The sequence below is a fragment of the Ochotona curzoniae genome, unplaced genomic scaffold (assembly GCF_017591425.1).
Source record: "Ochotona curzoniae isolate NIBS_2020 unplaced genomic scaffold, NIBS_Ocur_1.0 scaffold_1037, whole genome shotgun sequence".
NCBI classification, from domain to species: Eukaryota; Metazoa; Chordata; class Mammalia; order Lagomorpha; family Ochotonidae; genus Ochotona; species Ochotona curzoniae.
In genome coordinates this window covers 30720101-30739324 of record NW_024467083.1, presented here as the reverse complement: position 1 = coordinate 30739324, position 19224 = coordinate 30720101, and the positions used below count along the sequence as shown (strand labels likewise).

Sequence of the window (19224 nt, the reverse complement as noted above, 5' to 3'; positions counted from 1 at the left end):
AGACCCTTCCCAGCACCACAGCCTCCCCACCCTCCCATCCCTTCTTCCCCCTCCCTCGCCAACCTGAGTGGCGCTTGCTGCAGCCCTCCCTGGCTGCTTTATTTATTTATTTTGCACCAACAGGGTTGCTGCAGACTCATTCTCGCCTGGTTTAAAGAGAGAGAGGGAGAAGAGAGAACCGCTTTCTGGCTCTTTTCTCTAACTCGGTCTTGGCAGCAGCGGTGGCAGTGAGTGGCAGTCGTGGCAGTCGCAGCAGCGGCCGGCAGGCAGGCAGGCAGGCAGGCACGCAGGGAGCTGGGAACTGGGAAGGTGCAGGGGCCTGAGGTGCAGCTCGAATGGGCCAGCGGCCCCAGCCCTGGACAGATGCGGTGCCCAACTTGATGCCACCCTCCGGCTTCTCAGGTAAGTGCCCCTACTCTCTGTCCTGCCACCACAGCTGCTCTTTCCGATAACGGAGATCTGTATGCCTGCCAAGGCAAGAGGCTTTGCACTCCTGCCCCCACCCCACTCTGGCCAACCATTCCTCCTGATTCCACAGGATTTCCATGGGTAAAGACAATGTCCCAGGTTCCCCTGGGGAGAGCATGTTCCAAGAGACCTCCTTCTTATCCTTCCCTCCAAAGTTCCCTCATCCCCAGGAAGGATATTTCCCCAACAGTCAGGACCCCCACATCCCCATAATACAGGTCCCTGTACCTCTGTCCACTGCACTGTAAAGAGAAGGTCCTTGTTCACTGGGGTCTCTGCACTACCACATAGAGCAACACAAATGCTCCTCATCTTAGCGGGCGCAAGGGGATGATGCCCCAGACCCCACCCCACTGACAGAAAGAAACAAAACGTTCCCACACCTGTGTCTTCTTGCAAAGTGGCCGGAAGCCAGTCCTATAGCCATGGGATGGAGGACAAGCGGGAGGAGGGTTGCTTGGCGAGAGAAGTTTGTGATGACAAAATGAGCTACCTTGTCAATAAGAGCAGTCGGTCCCCAGCCCCTGGCCCAACCGGCTTGGGGATCACAAGAGCAGGGAGGAAGTGGGGGCTGAGTTCATGCCTCACTGCTCTTTTTGCTGAATGCAGAGCGGCAAGTAGGAGCAAGGACCGCAGCAGCAGTGATGGAGAGCTGGATGTCAGGTGGACTTCCCAGAAGAGAGGCACAGGGAGGGGGAGGGAAGTTGGGACAGTGCTGTCCCTAAAGAGCTCCCGGCAGGCTGGTCAGTGCATGGCAGGGGAGTACCTGTTAGGTCTGTGCAGCAGCCCTAGCTATTCCTTCTCAGCCTTGAGCCCCAGCAGGTTGCCCCGCATATCTCTGCACTGCTGGCCTTTAGTTTGCCAGCAGCCACAGTCCTCTGAGGTGCCTACAGGGCATCCAGCAGGAGGCAGCCCTTCTAGAGGAATGGGTAGAGAGTGAGAGACGATCTTAAACTGCCTCACCTTATTTCTACCAGGGGTGTAGCCTTAGGGCCTAGAGAGTCTGAAGCCCCAAGGACGAGCAGGGCCAGCAGCCAGTGAGAAGCCCAGATGTGCAACCCCATTGCCAGGGTGCAGGAAGAGGGGTGTCCCTGTTGGTGATGAACAGGGTGAGTCAAGGACTTCTTACCACCTCCATCCCTTCTCCAGCCCACCTGCCAGGTCATGCCTGGGTGCACAGTTTCCAGGACCCCCTGTAACCGGGCAGTTTCTGCCCAGTGTCTGCGTCCAGATACCCACCGTGCCAGCCCAGGCCCCTTTCCCCACTACGCCACCACATCAGAGCCAATGCTGTTCCACCTCACTCAGCCATGCCTCCCTGGCTCACACTCTGTCTGCTATATCATGGAGGAAGCTCAGACCAAGGGGACGAGGAGTCTGCTATCCAACTCACACACTGAGCCACAGTCAGAGAGGCTAGGGACTCAGAACTCAAAGCATATGCATCCTTTGGGACCCTCACACATCCCAATTTGGGCTCACCTCTGGGGGTTCCTGTGAAGAATCCCCAGCTTTCACATCCAAAGATCCCTGAATCCCGGGCCATGGGCTAATATGCAGTTTGGTTGCCCGCCATGTGGGCATTCTGGGGGAGACTGGCTCTGCCAGTCCAGGGTTCAGGCTCAAACAGGGCCTGGGGGTGGGAATACAGCAGACACCTGCATGGTTCCCAGCCTGGGGTGACTTAGTCAAGGTGAGAACCTCTGTCCTCATCAGGACATAAGGACTCTGGGCCAGATATTCGACCTCCCAGAGCCTTAACCAAAGCCATGGGCACACAATATGGTGGGTGGAGCCACAGTAGGGCCCAGGGCTGGGGAGGATGATACAGCAGGGAGCAGATAACAGAGTCTGGACCCATGGGCACACCTGGATCTCTCAGGCTTAGGAGAAAATCCATTCCTAGGAGACACAGCTACCCACCCTGCTGCTCCCAGTCTCCCATTCCACACAACTTTGCACACCCGAGGCAAGCTCCCGTAGGGTTCCACAAGCTGGTGAGCTAGCCACCACTTTGCCAGGGATCCAGGGCTGAGTGGGGGAGGAAAAGAGATTCCTCAAAGAGGAGCCCTAGAAAGCCCCAGGGATGCAGCGCCCCAGAATTCTTCCTGGTTCTGTGTCCTATTTGCCATTGCTGTCGGCAGTGTTGAGCTGGATAGACGGCCTTCTGCCCCGCCTCAAAGGAGGAGGGGAGTCAGCGAAGTTCAGGGGGCGTCTCAGGTCCTGTTCCAGTAAGGCCCGTGTCCTCCTGTGTTCCAGGACTGAAGAGGGCATGGATGCAGCCACGGAGACACCAAAACCAGCCTTGTCCCTCTGGCCCCGCCTCCTACTCCTGCTCCTGCTGCCTGGGGGAAGCAGTGGCAGCTGCCCTGCCCCATGTGACTGCACCTCCCAGCCCCGGGCCGTGCTCTGCGGCCACAGGCGCCTGGAGGCTGTGCCTGGTGGCCTCCCACTGGACACTGAGCTCCTAGACCTGAGTGGGAACCGCCTGTGGGGGCTACAGCGGGGCATGCTCTCCCGCCTGGGCCTGCTCAGGGAACTAGACCTCAGCCACAACCAGCTATCCACCTTGGAGCCTGGGGCATTCCAGGGCCTGCAGCACCTGCTCACCCTGAGGCTGCAGGGCAATCGTCTACGTATCGTGGGGCCAGGGGTCTTCTCAGGCCTGTTTGCACTCACGCTGCTGGACCTGCGCCTCAACCAGATTGTTCTCTTCCTTGATGGGACGTTTGCAGAGCTGGGCAGCCTTCAGCAGCTGGAGGTTGGGGACAACCACTTGGTGTTTGTGGCACCTGGGGCCTTCACGGGGCTGACCAAGCTGAGCACCCTCACCCTGGAGCGCTGCAACCTGAGCACGGTGCCCGGCCTCGCACTGGCCCGCCTCCCCACCCTGTTAGTCTTGAGGCTCCGGGAACTGGATATTGAGAGGTTGCCGGCGGGGGCCCTCCAAGGGCTGGGGCAGCTTAAAGAGTTGGAGATCCACCACTGGCCATCCTTGGAAGCCCTGGACCCTGGCAGTCTGGCCGGGCTCAACCTTAGCAGCCTGGCCATTACCCGCTGCAATCTGAGCTCAGTGCCTTTCCAGGCGCTGTACCACCTGAGCTTCCTCAGGGTCCTGGACCTGTCTCAGAACCCCATCTCGGCCATCCCAGCCCGACGCCTCAGCCCCTTGGCACGGTTGCAGGAGCTCCGGCTGTCAGGTGCATGCCTCACCTCCATTGCCGCCCATGCCTTCCACGGCCTGACTGCCTTTCACCTGCTGGATGTGGCCAACAATGCCCTTCAGACGTTAGAGGAGACAGCCTTCCCTTCTCCGAACAAGCTGGTCACCCTGAGGCTGTCCGGCAACCCCCTGACCTGCGACTGTCGCCTGCTGTGGCTGCTGCGGCTGCGTCGCCACCTGGACTTTGGCACCTCCCCACCTGCCTGTGCCGGCCCCCAGCACGTCCAGGGCAAGAGCCTGAGGGACTTCTCGGACATCCTGCCCCCAGGGCACTTCACCTGCCAGCCAGCCTTGATCCGGAAATCAGGGCCTCGGTGGGTCATCGCTGAGGAGGGGGGACATGCCACATTCTCCTGCTCCGGAGATGGTGACCCCACCCCCACAGTCTCCTGGAGGAGGCCCCAAGGGGCATGGCTGGGAAGGGCTGGGAGAATCAGGGTCCTGGCCGATGGGACACTAGAGATCCGCTCGGTGCAGCTACGGGACAGAGGGGCCTATATCTGTGTGGTCAGCAACGTAGCTGGGAATGACTCCCTGAGGACCTGGCTGGAGGTGATCCACGTGGAAACGCCCAATGGCACTCTCTCAGACCCCAACATCACCATGCCAGGGATCCCCCGGCCTTTCTTCCTGGATGGCAGAGGCGTGGCCATGGTGCTGGCCGTCGGCTTCCTCCCCTTCCTCACCTCAGTGACTCTTTGCTTTGGCCTGATTGCCCTCTGGAGCAAGGGCAAGGGCCGGGTCAAGCACCACGTGACCTTTGACTTCGTGGCCCCTCGGCCTTCTGGGGATAAGAACTCTGTGGGTAACCGCGTCACTGCCAAGCTCTTCTGACCTTTTCTTTCCCTATGCTGGGTGGGGGGGCTTCAGATGCTGCAGGGAGGAGGAGGAAGGAAGGTCACTTGAACCAGAACCTGGTACCAAGCAGCCCCCACTTCCCCACCCTCCCAATCCTGACTGCACTGTGCCAGCAACTAGCGCTGCCTTGAGAGAGGGTCTGTGCCCTGCATCTCTCCTCTCGAGTCCCAGGAGCTGCGGATCCAGGCTCTGTGGTCACTCTAGGCTTTTCCCATACCCCCAGACAGACACACACACATACACACACAGGGGAATCAAGGCGCCTAGTCTGACCACTGAGCTTTCTGCACTCACACACTTTCATAACCAATGCTAGCTGCCAGCCACAGCTATGTTTGCTTCAGGGGAGTGAGGGAAGAGGCAACAAAGTGCCTCCGGGAGCCCATTCCCAGGCCACTGCAGTCCCTGGATGCAAGGAGCTAGAGTCCAGAGCCCCTCAGCTGTAACCGAGATGGGTGTCCACGCCAGCATGGGGACATGGGAGGACACAAGACACACTTAGTGCTGTGTCTGCATGAGCCTCCGCCACCTCCCTCTCTGTTACGTCATTAAACGGGCTGCCAAACGGGCCGTGACAGCAGCAGCCGGCACTCAGCGCCATTTCTGGGATTTTTCTCTCCTTCGGTCTGTTTCTGCCCTTCGCTGTACCTTCCATGTCCTGCCTCTCTACGGCCTCTGCTCTAGCCAACCCAGCATGACAAACAGGGTAAGGAGGCCTGGAGTACCTGGATAGCTCAGTACTCAGCCTCACACCTGTTCATAGACCGTGGAAGACAGATGAATCCTCGCTAGGATCTCCCTCCCATTCCTGGGACATAGCTCTCTGATGCCCTGTAGGGGGCAAGGGGACAGGATACAGCAGGGGCAGCCTGCCCATTCATTTGCACCATTCCTCTGCAGGCCCTCATCACCTCTAGGCTGTGTTCAACCCCGCCCACTGGGAAGCTGTGTGGAGACTCAGGACTGGAAGGCGGGGCAGGGGCTGCAGGCTCCCCTCCCAGGACTCTGTGCCTCTACGAGAGGACAAAACCGAGCTCCCACAAATAAGTGCTGAGGACGGGGAGAGATGGGGACCACAGGCTCAGCATCATCCGCAGGGAGGGCGGACGGTGGAGAGGAGGAGCCGCGGAGAAGTGGAGTCACGCGGCCCCGGGGAGCCCTTTTCTCCGCAGCAGCATCTGCCCCGTGTCCTCAGCTCCCCTCCGCCTTCTGCGGCTCCCATCCACCCCGAGGCCAAACCACGCAGGCGCGTGCGCAAAAGCGCCGAGCTGATTCCTGAGGCCGCTATCCTGGCTCGGAGAAGGCTCGCAGCTCTAAGTGTGCCTGCCAGGAGCCAGGAGCCGGCGCCGATGAGGCAGCGCAGCCCACTTCCGCGAGAGGACAGGCAATCTCATTAGCTGGGGCCAGAGTGAATCTGAGAAGCCCAAAGTGTTCCTGGAAAGGGGGTATCGTTGAGCTCCCAGCATACCCCACCCCAGCGCACACAAAATGCTTCCTGCAACCTTCTCCCATCTGCAGTTTATCCTGCTCCAGCCCCGCCCTTCCCTCCACCAGCAGCGGATGCGGCTGGGACCCGGTCTCAAGTGTTCTAGCTGCCCTCATAGCACTGCACAGCAGTGCCCAAGCCCCGCGGCGGTTTGGGGGCACCTCCAGGAAGCTCCCGAGGAGGTCTGGAATGGGAGAAAGCTGCTGCTCAAAGCCCCCAGAACTTCTCAGTGTTCTCAGCAGCGCTGCCCAATAGAAACCAGATTCAGTAACATGCAATTTACGTTTTATGGGAGCCACGCGAAAGAAATGAAAAAGAGGAACGGGCGTTTGGCCCAATGATGAGCACTGCACACCCTGGGAAGCAGCAGGTGATGGCTCACAGACTTGGGTCCTGGTGGGAGACTCAGATGAAATTCAACCTTGGTCAGCCCCAAGCTGCTGTGGGCATTTCTGGGCTAGGGGATAAACCAGCAGATGGAAGATACTGTCGCTCTTCCAAAAATGTTTTGGTTTTTTGTGTTTGTTTGTTTGTTTGTTTGTTTGTTTAAAATCAAAATGAGGGGCCCAGCGCAGTAGTCTAGCGGCCAAAGTCCTCACCTTGCATGTGCCTGGGATCCCATATGGGTGCCCGTTCGTGTCCTAGCAGCCCCATTTTCCTTCCAGCTCCCTGCTTCTGGCCTGGGAAAGCAGTGCCTCGGGTCCCTGTGCCCACATGAGAAACCCGGAAGAGGCTCCTGGCTCCTGACTTCGGATTGGCTCAGCTATGGCCATTAGGGCTACTTGAAGAGTGAACCAGCGGATGGAAGATCTCCTCTCTGTCTCATCTCTGTAAATATGACTTTCTAATAAAAATAAGTAAGCCTTTTAAAAAAATCAAAATAAAATGGATAAAATTGATTTTACTACATTTTATTTAATCCAATATACTCAAACTATTATCATTTTGATAACTTATCAAACATATAGAAATTAGTTTTTAAATACTTAACGCTTTTCACACTGTTGGAATCTGGTGTATATTTTATACTTATCACAATCTTAATTCAGTTACTAAATTTTTTCTCTTTTTTAACGATTTATTTATTTATTGGGAAGGCAGATTTACAGAGAGGAGGAGAGACAGAAAAAGATCTCACCCCCTGGTTCACTCCTCAAATGTCTGCAACAGCCAGAGTTGAGCCAATCCGAAGCCAGGAGTCAGGAGCTTCTTCTGGATCTCCCACACAGGTGCAGGGTCCCAAGGGTTTGGGCCGTCCTCGGCTGCTTTCCCAGGCCACAAGCAGGGAGCTAGATGGGAAGTGGAGCTGCTGGTATATGAACTGGTGCCCCGATGGGATCCTGGCACATGAAAGGTAAGAACTTTAGCCGTTAGGCTACCACACCAGGCCCCAATCACTAAATTTTTTAGAATTTGTTTATTTTTGTTTTCCAAGGGAGATTTTTAGAGAGAGAGAAGGACAGAGAGGTACTCCATCTACTGGTTCACTCCCCAGATGGCCGCAATGGCTGGAGCTGAGCTGATTTGAAGCCAGGAGCCAGGTGCTTCTTTAGGGTCTCTCACACAGGAGCAGGGACCCAAGGACTTAAGCCATCCTATGCTGTTTCCGAGACCATTTTACAGGGAACTACATTGAAAGTAGAGCAGCTGGAACATGAACGATGCCCATATCAGATGCAGGTGCTTCTAGGTGGAAGATTATCTTGTTGAGCCAGCACATCAGTCCCTCAGTCACTAAATTTTTAATCAGAAATATTTTATCCGTATTCAGATTTCCTAAAAGTCAACTTGGAAAAATAGAGTCAGACATTCCGCATGCTCCTAACATGTACAAAAGGTTTCCATTCTTCCCAAATGTTCAGTTAGTTCATTTGCAAGTGCTCAATAGCCCCATGTAACCAGTTGGCGACTATCCTGATGGTGCAGCTCTGGAGACTGCGTGCCCTTGGTGCAGGTTAAGTTCTGCTTGGTGCACAAAGCATCCCCCAAAGAGCACAATCAGTCACTCCTTGCTCCCACCCCTTACATCCTTCTCAAGGCTTTTCCAGAATACTTCAAGGAGGGAAGCCTCTCAACTGTAACAAGGTTACCAGGATGAGAAATTTTACAGCTTGTCCAATCATCTCCACAGCTGTGTCTCCCCTTTCCTGCCTGGGGAAGGCTGCTGTTAGCTCAGCTGTGTCTATACAGACTGCTGTATGGGTGTCGCTGAGACCAGAGTAGGTGGGTCATGCTCCATGCTTGGTCAGGGATGTTAACATACCACCTCCCAAGGAAAATCTACTCAAGGCTCTGCCCAGAATGGTACAGTAGTACCAAGAGAGGAAGAGTACTGAGACCTTTTATTATTGTTAGCAGTAAGCCAGCTAGCCAGGCTTAATGAGGAGAATATACCAGAACACAGGGGAGAATCTCAGGAATTAGAACCTAGTCTACAATAGACAGAAGTTCTTTTTGTTTTGTTTCGCATTACATAGTTGCAAGGGATGCATGCCCAAGGGGTCTTCAATTAGGGTAGGGAGGGTCAAGATGTGGAGAAAGGTGGGTGAGACAAATGTTTTAGTGGTTTTTTTCTCCTGTGTCCACAGTGGGGGATGGAGAGAGGACAGAGCTGCTCCTTGCTGTCAAACTACATCAGCACCCAAGGATAAGGAATAGTCCTTTAATGATGCCTTAGAGATCCTAATATGCGGGAAAATGTTCCAAAGGTGTTGTTTGAGTGGCCCTGATAGTTCTGATGTCATCATTGATTTCATTGCATCAAGGTTGAAAATATCTTGGTTTATTTGCTGACAAAGTCCACCTTTGTACATCCATGGGCCCTGGAACGTGTTACAAAGCTTGGCTAGGAAGGAGTTCCAACCTGTTCTGCTTTCCATCCTTTGATGGGGTACTTGACATCCTCTGCTGGCCTAGATAAGCTGGCTGTCATGTCCCCATGTATATCTGGGCGTGCTGTTCAATGTACCAGCATCAGCAGCTGAGGAAACCTAATCTTGGTACACATACTCCATGATCAGACGACATACAATGTGGATGAGGTCTCAGTCCAGTGATCTGGTTGTGGAGTCCCCCAAGAAACTTCACCTAGGATGACTTTAGACTTGAATCTTACGTATGCCAACCAGGGTCAGGTTCAGTCTGTCGCCTGCCGCAGCAGTACTTATACTGCTAGATGCAGCTGCCTGGTCAGTTCTACTCCAACCCCATGTCTCACACATGCTGTCAGGTGCTGTGACCTAGCCCAGCCCAGATGCGAGTTTTGATGGATATAGGTATGGGCTCCCCAACTTCTCCTCTCCTTCCTCTCTGGGTTATTGGGTGGAGGGCTTCCTGGGTATGAACTTCCCAAAATTCCTCCCAGAAATTTCAACAGCACAGTGTCCATCATTGAACCTAAAATGCAGGGTAGGGTAGATTCCTCTAAGCTTCCCCTAAGAGGGGACAGGGACCCACCTAAACAAGGCTATCAAGCAAGGACCAGACTAAATGTCTATCCCTTGTCAATAGATTTCTGTGAGGTTTTTTTTTTTTTTTAAGATTTATTTACTTTTATTGGAAAGGTGGATATACAGAGAGGAGGAGAGACAGAGGGGAAGATCTTCCATCTGATGGGTCACTCCCCAAGTGGCCACAACGACTGGAGCTGTGCAAATTGGAAGCCAGGAGCTTCTTCCAGTTCTCCCACATGGGTGCAGAGTCCCAAAGCTTTGGGTTGTCCTTAACTGCTTTCCCAGGCCACAGGCAGGGAACAAGATGGTAAGCGGAGCTGCCGGGATACAAATTGGTGCCCACATGGGATCCCAGCAAGGTGAGGGCTTTAGTCATTAGGCTACTGTGCCCATTTTTTTTTTTTTTAAGATTTAATCCTCAGGTCAACCCTCTAGCTAGGTATTTATCTCAGCGGATGGAACTAAAGGTCAAGTAGGTTAAGCTACTCAAGTGTACAGGGCTAGTTAGTGAGGGAACTGCAGTTTAAATTTAGGGTTGTCTAATTCAAAACCTATACATTTTTCCACTACATTGGCCTACATCTCTGGCTCCCAGCCCCTCTCAATGCCAGGACTAACCTTTGCCTTGCTTCAGTAACTCTAACGCACCTGACTCAGGCAGCTGAGAGTTGTGTGGGCTTTGGTTTTGGTATTTTCATTTTTAATCCCTTTCCCAATGCCCTGACCGCCTCTGCCTCAGGGACCCACAGAAAGGAGCAGAAATTCCAGGACTCAGAAAGGTGAAAATGCAATGATTGGGACCCAACAAAGGATCTTCTTCTGGGTCCCAGCCTCCTCAAACTCATAGTGTTGTGAGGAGTTTCATGTGAAAAGGTGAAGGCAACCTCAGTTCTTGTTTCACACGAAAGAATTTTCATGCAGACAATGTTAGTCAGCAAAGCAAGGCTTATTAAAGATACTACAGATGGAGGGCCCAGCACAATGGCTCAGTGGCTAAATCCTCACCTTGCACGTGCTGGGATTCCATAAGGGTGCCAGTTCTAATCCCAGCGGCCCTGCTTCCCATCCAGCTCTCTGCTTGTGGCCTGGGAAAGCAGTGGAGGACGGCCCAAAGCCTTGGAACCTGCACACACCTGGGTGACCCAGAAGAAGCTCCTGGTTTCTGGTTTTGGATTGGCTCACCTTTGGCTGTTGCGACCACTTGGGGAATAAATCATTGGACAGGAAATCTCTCTATCTCCTCTTCTCTGTATATCTGCCTTTCCAATAAAAATAAATAAATCTTAAAAAAAAAAAGAAATGGGGAGAAGCAAGTTTTTACATTTTACAAAAATAACATCACCAGGGACAAGTCCCAAATACACAATCATCAGAGTGAGTTTGGAATCATCTCACCTAAAGCTCTTCTGCTTCTCACCCTTCCTACCCAGAAAGCAGTTGATTCCCTTTAAAAGGCTCAGTAAAAACCATTTCACCTGGCTTTTCACTGCTATGAGAAAGAAATCCCTCCTGTGTCTCAATTTTTATTAACCTATCTTTTTTTGGACTTGTATCCATTTTTCTCATTTTTGCCCACTCTCCTCCCAACTATAGCCAGAAGATGATGTGGGTCCATAATATAGGCTTGTGCTTTTTATAGCAACATTGGATAAGCTTCCCTGGATTTGAGCTACTCTTCAACTTTAAAAAATATATATATATAACAATTCAGGGTTGGAACAGTGAAGCACAGGCTAATCCTCAGCCCTGCGGCATTGGCATCCCATATGGGTGCTGATTCATATTCCGATTGCTCCGCTTCCCATCCAGCTCCCTACTTGTGGTCTGGGAAACCAGCACAGGATGGCCCAAGCCTTGGGACCCTGCACCCACGTAGGAGATCCAGAAGAGGCCAATGGCTTTGGATCAGCTCAGCTATGGCCGTTGTGAACCAGCAGACAGATCTTATAAATAAATAAAGTCACTTAGTTCTCTTTAGGCAATCTCACCCACACTTGCAGCTTCAATTACTACCAATGTGCTAGGGACTCAACGACACAGAACCTTGCCCAAGCAGCTCATTAGGTTTCATTTAAGCCATTGCTATGTGTTCCCTCTGCACTCTTAGCACTATACAAGTACCTTCCTGTTGCTGAAAAGTAACTCTCAACATGTGCCTCTCTGTATTAATTCCACATGTTAACTAGGAAGGTAAGACCTAACAGAAATTATGACAAACTGATGTACGTTAGCCTGTGGGCAGAAGAACAGAAGCTTTGCTTGGAAGGAGACCAGCATCTTCACTTCAAAAGTTTAGACCCAATAACTTCATTAGGTGGGCTGCATTTTAGGGAACTCTACCCCCACTCTGTGTAGAGGGGCTAATAGGGCCAGTGAGATTTGCAGATTAAAGTCTCTGGAGCAATAACACTAAATCCCCTCCCTGAAGTCCTCACCTCATCAATATGCCAAAAGAAGGGGAAAGAAGAAATAGTGGACCACATAATTCAAAATTCAAAATAAAAATATATTTTTAAAAAGAAGAAGAAATAGTGGGCCCATAGCTGTAGTTTTTCTAGATGGGAACTCTACTTCTTATTCAGGGATACTGCTGGGTGGAGTATGACCATGGAATCATAAGACCCAAATCCAGCTATTGCAAACACTGGAGAGTGAACAAGCAAGTAGAAATTAATTACCTTGGGTCCAGCGCGGTAATCTAGTGCCTGAAGTCCTCGCCTAATGTGTGCCGGGATCCATATGATTGTTAGTTCTAATCCCGGCAGCCCCGCCTCCAGTTCAGCTCCCTGCTTGTGGCCTGGGAAAACAGTTCGAGCACGGCGCAAGGACCCTGCACCCGCGTGGGAGACCTAGAAGAGGCTCCAGGCACTAGCTTCAGATCGGTGCAGCTCCAAGCCATTGCGGCAGCTTGGGGAATGAAGCACGGATGGAAGATCTTCCTCACCATCTCTCCTCCTCTCTGTATATCTGACTTTCCAATACAAATAAATAAAGCTTTAAAAAATTTTATTATCTTTCTCCATTTCTCTTGGCCTCTCAAATAAGTAGTTATTTTTTTAAAGTTATATATCCTTCCTAAATTTTGGATGAATCCGATATTTACTCACAAACACAAAAAGACACTACAAAAGTATTTAAAGAAAGCACAGGCATTTTAAAAAGTATCTTAAGCAGTGGGGGATTTTCTAAATGTGATATGAAACCCAGAAGTTCTAAAAGACAACAGTGATAAGCTCAACTACATATATTTTTAGGGAAACTTTAAACCATTTTTCTGATTTAAAACCACCAGACAAAATAAAAGACATAAGACAAATGAAAATGTGAAAAGATTTTTAACTTTTCACAATCCAAAAAGCTAATAGAACAATAAATAAAATACAGCACATATAAACAGATGTTTTATAGAAAAAAATCAATGAAGATTTAGAATGTTTGTGAGGGAATGGGAATTTGCAAGATTATAACTTTCCAAATAAAAAATACTTATTTGATATTTGCATTTTAATTATTTTTTAAAATATTTATTTTTATTGAAAAGGCAGCTCAGATTTATGGAGAGGCGGCAAGACAGATCTTCCACCCATTATTATTCCCAAATGGCCACAACTGTCTGAGTTGAAGCCAGGAGCCAAGAGTTTCTTCTATGTCTCCTACATGGGTGCTGGGTCCCAAGGCCTTGGGGCCGTCCTCGATTGTTTTCCCAGGCCACAGGCAGGGAGCTTGAATGGAAAGTAGAGTAGCCAGGACTAAAACCAGCGTCCATATGGGATACGAAGTGCTTGCGGGTGGAGGATTAGCCAGAATGAGCTATCATGTCACCCCAAGCGTTTTAATTATTAACCATACAAAAATACATAAGGACAAGATGAAGTATGGTTGCATATCTAGATCATGTGAAAGGATTTGCTTAATACAACTCATGAAGCAGATTACTATCTGCTGTTATGCAGAGCTCTAATTACCAAAAGAGAAATTGCAAATTAGTATAGATGCTAACTAGGTAGGAATTATACACTCGTATGAATGCCTGTTAGGTGTACAATATCTGTGGAAAACCTCACAAATTGGCAGCAATGGCTGTCTCCGAAGGAGAGACACACCTCAAAGTAAGCTTTTTTTTTCTCTTAAGTGCTACAGAATATGCAAGTAATGTTCACCGAAACACCGATTTGTTTTTAAATGAAGAGGAAAATCTGAAGCCCAAACACATCTCCTTCGTTGAATAAAGATAAAAATCTTGCATTCACTCATTTATTGATGCCCACCATGTGCGAGGTAGCATGGTGACTGCGGTCCGTGCAGAGGCTGTCCCAGTGCGGGCGGGTGCGGGGCTCCAAGGGCGCAGGCGGGGCTCGCCAGCTCCTCGCCACACAAGGCCGGGAGCCGAATCCAACCGTTCTTAACGGTCCGGGGCCCAGGGCGCGGGAGCTGGAATTCAATCTTCCTAAGCAAACCGCCGCCCGAAGAAACCCACAGAAAAGACCCCCTTGCTTGGGCTGGTGGCGCGGAGCTGTGGTCCCTCACACCCTAGAGAGGGCAGTTCCCTTACCACCGCCATAGTATCTCGGGTCTGTTGCAGGGTGCCGATATTAGAGACCCACCTAGGCTAAAAGATCCCACTAGAAACCAGGGGCAGAGCACCGTCCATCGTGACGCTGTCCCCTCAAAGGTCACTGGTCACATCCGCCCCTTCAAGGCCTTCAGTGTTCCTGTTGGTGACACGCAGGGGTGGCTCAAATCTTCCCCCACCAGGGTCCCAGCCTCGACAGCGCGGCGCCCATTTCTCCTGGGAGATTTAGGAGGGCGGAAATCTCTGGAAAGGGTTTGGCGGCGCCGGCGGCGCCGGACAGCTCCTAATTGGATGCCTAATTCTCGGCAGGTGCACGCTCAATTCCCCGCATCTGCTTTCCCGGGATCTGATTGGCTGGCGCCGTGTGGGCCGGCTTTGGGTTCCATCCGGGTCATTGGGCATCCGCACGCAGCGGGACTGCTCGGTTCAGGGCAGCTCCGCCCAACGATTGGCTGACGGCGGAGGACGGGGACAGGCGAGCCTGAGAGCTGGGCGCTGATTGGTGCGGGCGGGCCGTGGGGGCGGGGAAGCGCGGGATGAAGCGCGAGCGGCGTCGGCGCTCCGAGTAGTCGTGCCCAGAGGCGGAGGCGGCGGGCCGAGGTGCGAGGCGGCGGGCGACACGAGACTTGACGACGGCGGAGAAGCGGTGGGGACCGGGGATCGGGAGCGGAGGCCGGCGCTGTGGGGGGAGGACGACCGCAGCCGCCGCTTGTCGCGTCCCGAGGCTGGCTCAGCGTGCGGGCCCTGGGGGGCGAGGACAGCACCCTGCCCTGGACGCGCTGTGCGGGCGGCGGCTTTAGCCCCGGTGTAGACGGACGCGGGTGCCAGGAGAAAGCGCGGCCCTCGGTCCGCGTGGGTCCTCCTCCACTGGCTCTGGGGGTTGGGGGGGGGGATAAGAACCTTCGACAGTTGAATTCGTTTGTCATTTACATTCCCGCCTTTTGGTGTAAAGTCTAGCGTGCTGGCGGTTCCTGGTCCTCAGGGAACAGCACGTGGTCCGGGGTCGGGGAGGGAGTTGCCATTCTTACAGCAGCTAATAAGCCAGTGAGAACCAATACATTTTTATGTGTCCGGAGAAGGGGTAGTAAAATTTTAAGTTTGTTCCAAATATAAGTTTCCCAACGGATCCCTGTGTCCGTTGCTGGGTCTGGTGTATTGTTATTGAAACTCTAGTCGGCTGCTCTCCATCACTGGCACCTGCAGTAGCCTCGGCTTACTCTCCACCTGATTGGGGCCTTGGATCCATTCGCCTCACTGCCAGCACAGCCAGTGGCTAATCAAGAGTTACAAGTGTGGGGCATGTGCTGCAGAGGGCTCTTTAGAGTCAGCTCAGGGCTAGGGACTTTGGAAGCATCCATCAGAAGATACTTTTGTGTCTGTCTCCCACACCCTCATCTCCATCTGTCCTTCTAACTCTGCCTTTCAATTAATCATTTTAAAACTGTAACTTTTTTTTTAAGATTTCTTTATTTTTATTGGAAAGGCAGATATACAGAGAGGAGGAGAGACAGAGAGGAAGATCTTCCGTCTGCAGCAGCTGGGGCTGAACTGATCCAAAGCCAGGAGCCAAGAGCTTCTTTCAAATCTCCCACACTGAAGCAGGGCCCCAAGGCTTTGGGCGATCCTCGACGGCTTTCTCAGGCCACAAGCAGGAAGCTCGATGGGAAAAGCAGGGCTGACCCCATATGGGATCCCGGTGCTTCAAGATGAGGACTTTAGCCTAGCTGCTAGGCCACTGCCCCGAGTGCTAAACGTGTAATTTTTGTAGGAAGCAGAATCTGTATCTTTGGTCTGATCAGAGGTGACTCCCTGAATACCACCTGCGCTTTCACAGTCATGGGGACTGTATCTTGCATCTCCTTCAGAATAGAAGTTTCTTTTTATCCATTGAACAAAGCCTTAAATGGAAGGAGAGCCCCTCAAGTCCTTGCTGAAAGGGAGGGGGTCCCACCCAGGTGATAGGTGATAGGGTAGGAGTCTTGGAATGCCCTAACCATTCTCTAGAAAAAAAAAGGACTTGGTAAATTTCTGGTCCCTTCTGGAAGAAATTTATTCACTAAAGCTTTGGGTTTGGATGTAATTAAAACTTTTTTTCTTAGTGGATGTAATTGTGATGATCTTTACATAGTTGACGTAAGGCACAAAGGGTCAAGGGCTGCAGGAAAGTGGGTAAGACCATTGTTTCCACGTTTTTTCCTGTATAGGAGAGAGACTTAGGGAGAAGACCCACCCAGCCTGCTAACCACCCACCGTCATGGGACATGCTCGGAGGGTTCTGATAGTTCAGCAGTTCTGAATTGCTGCCAGTCTTGCTATTCCAAGCATGGTGAAATCTCTCCAGAATTCTGGCTGACATAGAATGGATGTAATTTAATGAGTATTTTAACCTAAACAGAATAAGACCTATGTTTTCAAGGTGAAAGACACTTTTGCAAATCTTTTGGATTTATATTTTGTACCTAGAAGTACCAATCAGCAGTATTTCAGAACTATCCAAACCACTTGGAGAGAATCCCTGGAATATGCACACTTTGAGACTCTGGGTGGATGTGATGTGGCGGTTGCTCCTCCCTGGGTACTGAGACGTGTGGAAAGCTATGGGTGGTTTCCCCCTTTATCTCTTCCTCTTCCCCCAGAAACAGGAAGAAATAGCAATTTTGGAAGCGGTGAGTTCACCCAATTTTCCCTAAACCTCGATCTTTGCCCCCCGATCAACCATGTAATCATTATAAAAATACATTTTTTAAAAAAGCAATAGCATGGATTATAAACCTCGTCAAAAGCCAAATAGCGTTTTGTTTTAGATTGTAGTATTTGGAAACAATGTCCTTAGATTACTTCAAAAGATTTTTGCTTATTTATACAGAAATAGAGGTATCTTGGCCTCCATTGGGGCATTGCCTAAACAGCTATTAAGAACAGTGCTGGCTCTTTTATACACAGGTAGAACAAGAACCAGCAACCAGATCGTGCCAGGACAAAGCCCATCGGGGATAGGGATTGGCTGTGTGCTAGCCTATACTCTGGGACTAGCCTCTGGAAAGAGACCCACGTTTTGTTCAGTGAAGGACTGCCCCTTTGCCTCATTGTGACTGGAACCTGACCTGCCTGCCTATTGGCTCATCTAAGTCTCCTGCCATGTTTGAATCCTAGCTCCTCTGCTTCTGATAACTGCTTTCTGTTAATTGGCGTCCTAAAGACATTTCTTTAAGACAGAAGGGAGAAACAAATATTCCATCCACTGGTTCCTTCACTCCCTAATGAGGCTGGCCCAGGCTGAAGTCTTGAACTTCTTCCAAGTGTCTCACATGTCCTGCTGTAATCACCTCCAGCATGAGTGTCACAGTTCCACTACTGGCTTCTCTGCTTTGGATCCAGCTCTTTGATGGCCTGGGGAAAGCAACAAACCATTCCACTAGTGCTTGGGGTGCTGTCATCCCCATGGAAGACTCAAAGAAGCCCTTGGCTTGAGAATGGCCCAGCCCTGCCACCTTGCAGGGAGGTGAACTAACAGATGGCAGATCTCTCCCTCTCTCTAACTAACTCAGCCTTTAAAAAAAAAAAAAATGAAAGAGGACCTGATGGTGTGGCATAGTGGCTAAAGTCCTCACCTTGAACGTGCCAGAATCCGATATGGGCACCGGTTCTAATCCCAGCAGCTCCACTTCCCATCCAGCTCCCTGTTTGTGGCCTGGGAAAGCAGTCGAGGATGACCCAAAGCTTTGGTACACCTGTGTGGGATACCCAGAAGAGGTTCCTGGATCCTGGCTTTGGATCGGCATAGCACCGGCCGTTGCGCTCACTTGGGGAGTGAATCATCGGACCGAAGATCTTCCTCTATGTCTCTCCTCCTCTCTGTATATCTGACTTTCCAATAAATAAATAAATCTTTTTAAAAAATGAAAGAACAGGGCCCGGCGCGGTGGCGCAAGTGGTTAAAGGTCTTCGCCTTGCACGCCCGGGATCCCATATGGGCGCCGGTTCTAATCCCGGCAGCCCCGCTTCCCTTCCAGCTCCCTGCCTGTGGCCCGGGAAAGCAGTCAAGGACAGCCCAAAGCTTTGGGACCCTGCACCCGCGCAGGAGACCTGAAAGAGGCTCCTGGCTTCGGATCGGCATAGTATCGGCCGTTGCACTCACTTGGGGAGTGAATCATCGGATGGAAGATCTTCCTCTCTGTCTCTCCTCTCTGTATATCCGCCTTTCCAATAAATAAATAATAAAAATAAATCTTTAAAAAAAAAATGAAAGAACAAATGAATGTGAGGCCAGGGAAGGACATTGTTATGGTCTGGATGAGCTCTGAGAAGATTCTGAATTGGTCAGGGTCGCGGGCTTGAGTCCCTAGCATGTAGGTAGGAATTGAAGCTACAAGTGTGGGTGAGATTGCCCAAATAGAACTAAGCAGCTTTAGCAGTGAATGGAGGGCATAGACAAGCTCTAGGAGAAAGCACAGAAGCCAAGAGTGCCTGGAGGGAGGGCAGTCTCGCTGCTGCTGCTGCTGCAAAGAGAGGCGAGATGGGACTTCAGTGCTTGTTGTCATCTGTGATAGTAATCTAGAGAACTGAGTAAAGATGGCAAAAGAGTACTTCCAAGAAAGGTAGCCAGTCTTTATTTTTTTTTTCCTCTTAAATATTTATTTATTTTGGAAAGGCAGAGGAGAGACAGAAAGATCTTCCATCTGCTGGTTCATTGTCCTCCAAGTGGCCACAACAGCCAGAGCTGCTTCTAGCACTTCCATGTGGGTGCAGGGGCTCAAGTTCTTGGGCCCTCAGCTGCTTTCCCAGGTGTATTAGCAAGAAGATAGATTAGAAGCTTAACCTGTGGTGGCATAGGAGATTGAGCTGCTGCCTGTGGTGCTGGCAGCACATATGGGCGCCAGTTCGTATCTGCTTGCAGCCCAGCTTTGTTGCCATTCCAGGAATAAACCAGCAGATGGGGGAAAAAAAAAAAAAAGATTTTCTCCTCTCTTTATAGTAAAGTTTTAGTAGTTTGCTATAAAACTCTACAATGTGAAATCCAAAGATAGAATTTTAAATATTTGATTAATTTTAACCATTCCTTTGTCTCAACTGATCAGTGAATTAATCTTGTGGTCTGAAGAGTCATATCCTTGAACTAGCCGTATGGGTGTTAATGAAGGTCTTTTCCTTGTTCAGGATCTAA

At 51.0% G+C, this 19224-nt stretch overlaps 1 protein-coding gene across 1 annotated transcript; it reads left to right on the top strand.

The window, feature by feature from the left end:
* The first annotated feature begins 352 nt into the window (after positions 1-352).
* LINGO4 (leucine rich repeat and Ig domain containing 4) lies at positions 353-4525 on the top strand. The gene is made up of 2 exons (XM_040999221.1): positions 353-402; positions 2728-4525. The coding sequence occupies exon 2, from the start codon at positions 2741-2743 to the stop codon at positions 4523-4525; it is 1785 nt and encodes a 594-aa protein (XP_040855155.1). The 5' UTR covers positions 353-402; positions 2728-2740.
* The last annotated feature ends 14699 nt before the right edge of the window (positions 4526-19224 follow it).

What these genes read in the sequence shown, in the direction of transcription:
- LINGO4 (XM_040999221.1), top strand. Translation starts at nt 2,741, where the DNA reads ATGGATGCAGCCACGGAGACACCAAAACCAGCCTTGTCCCTCTGGCCC.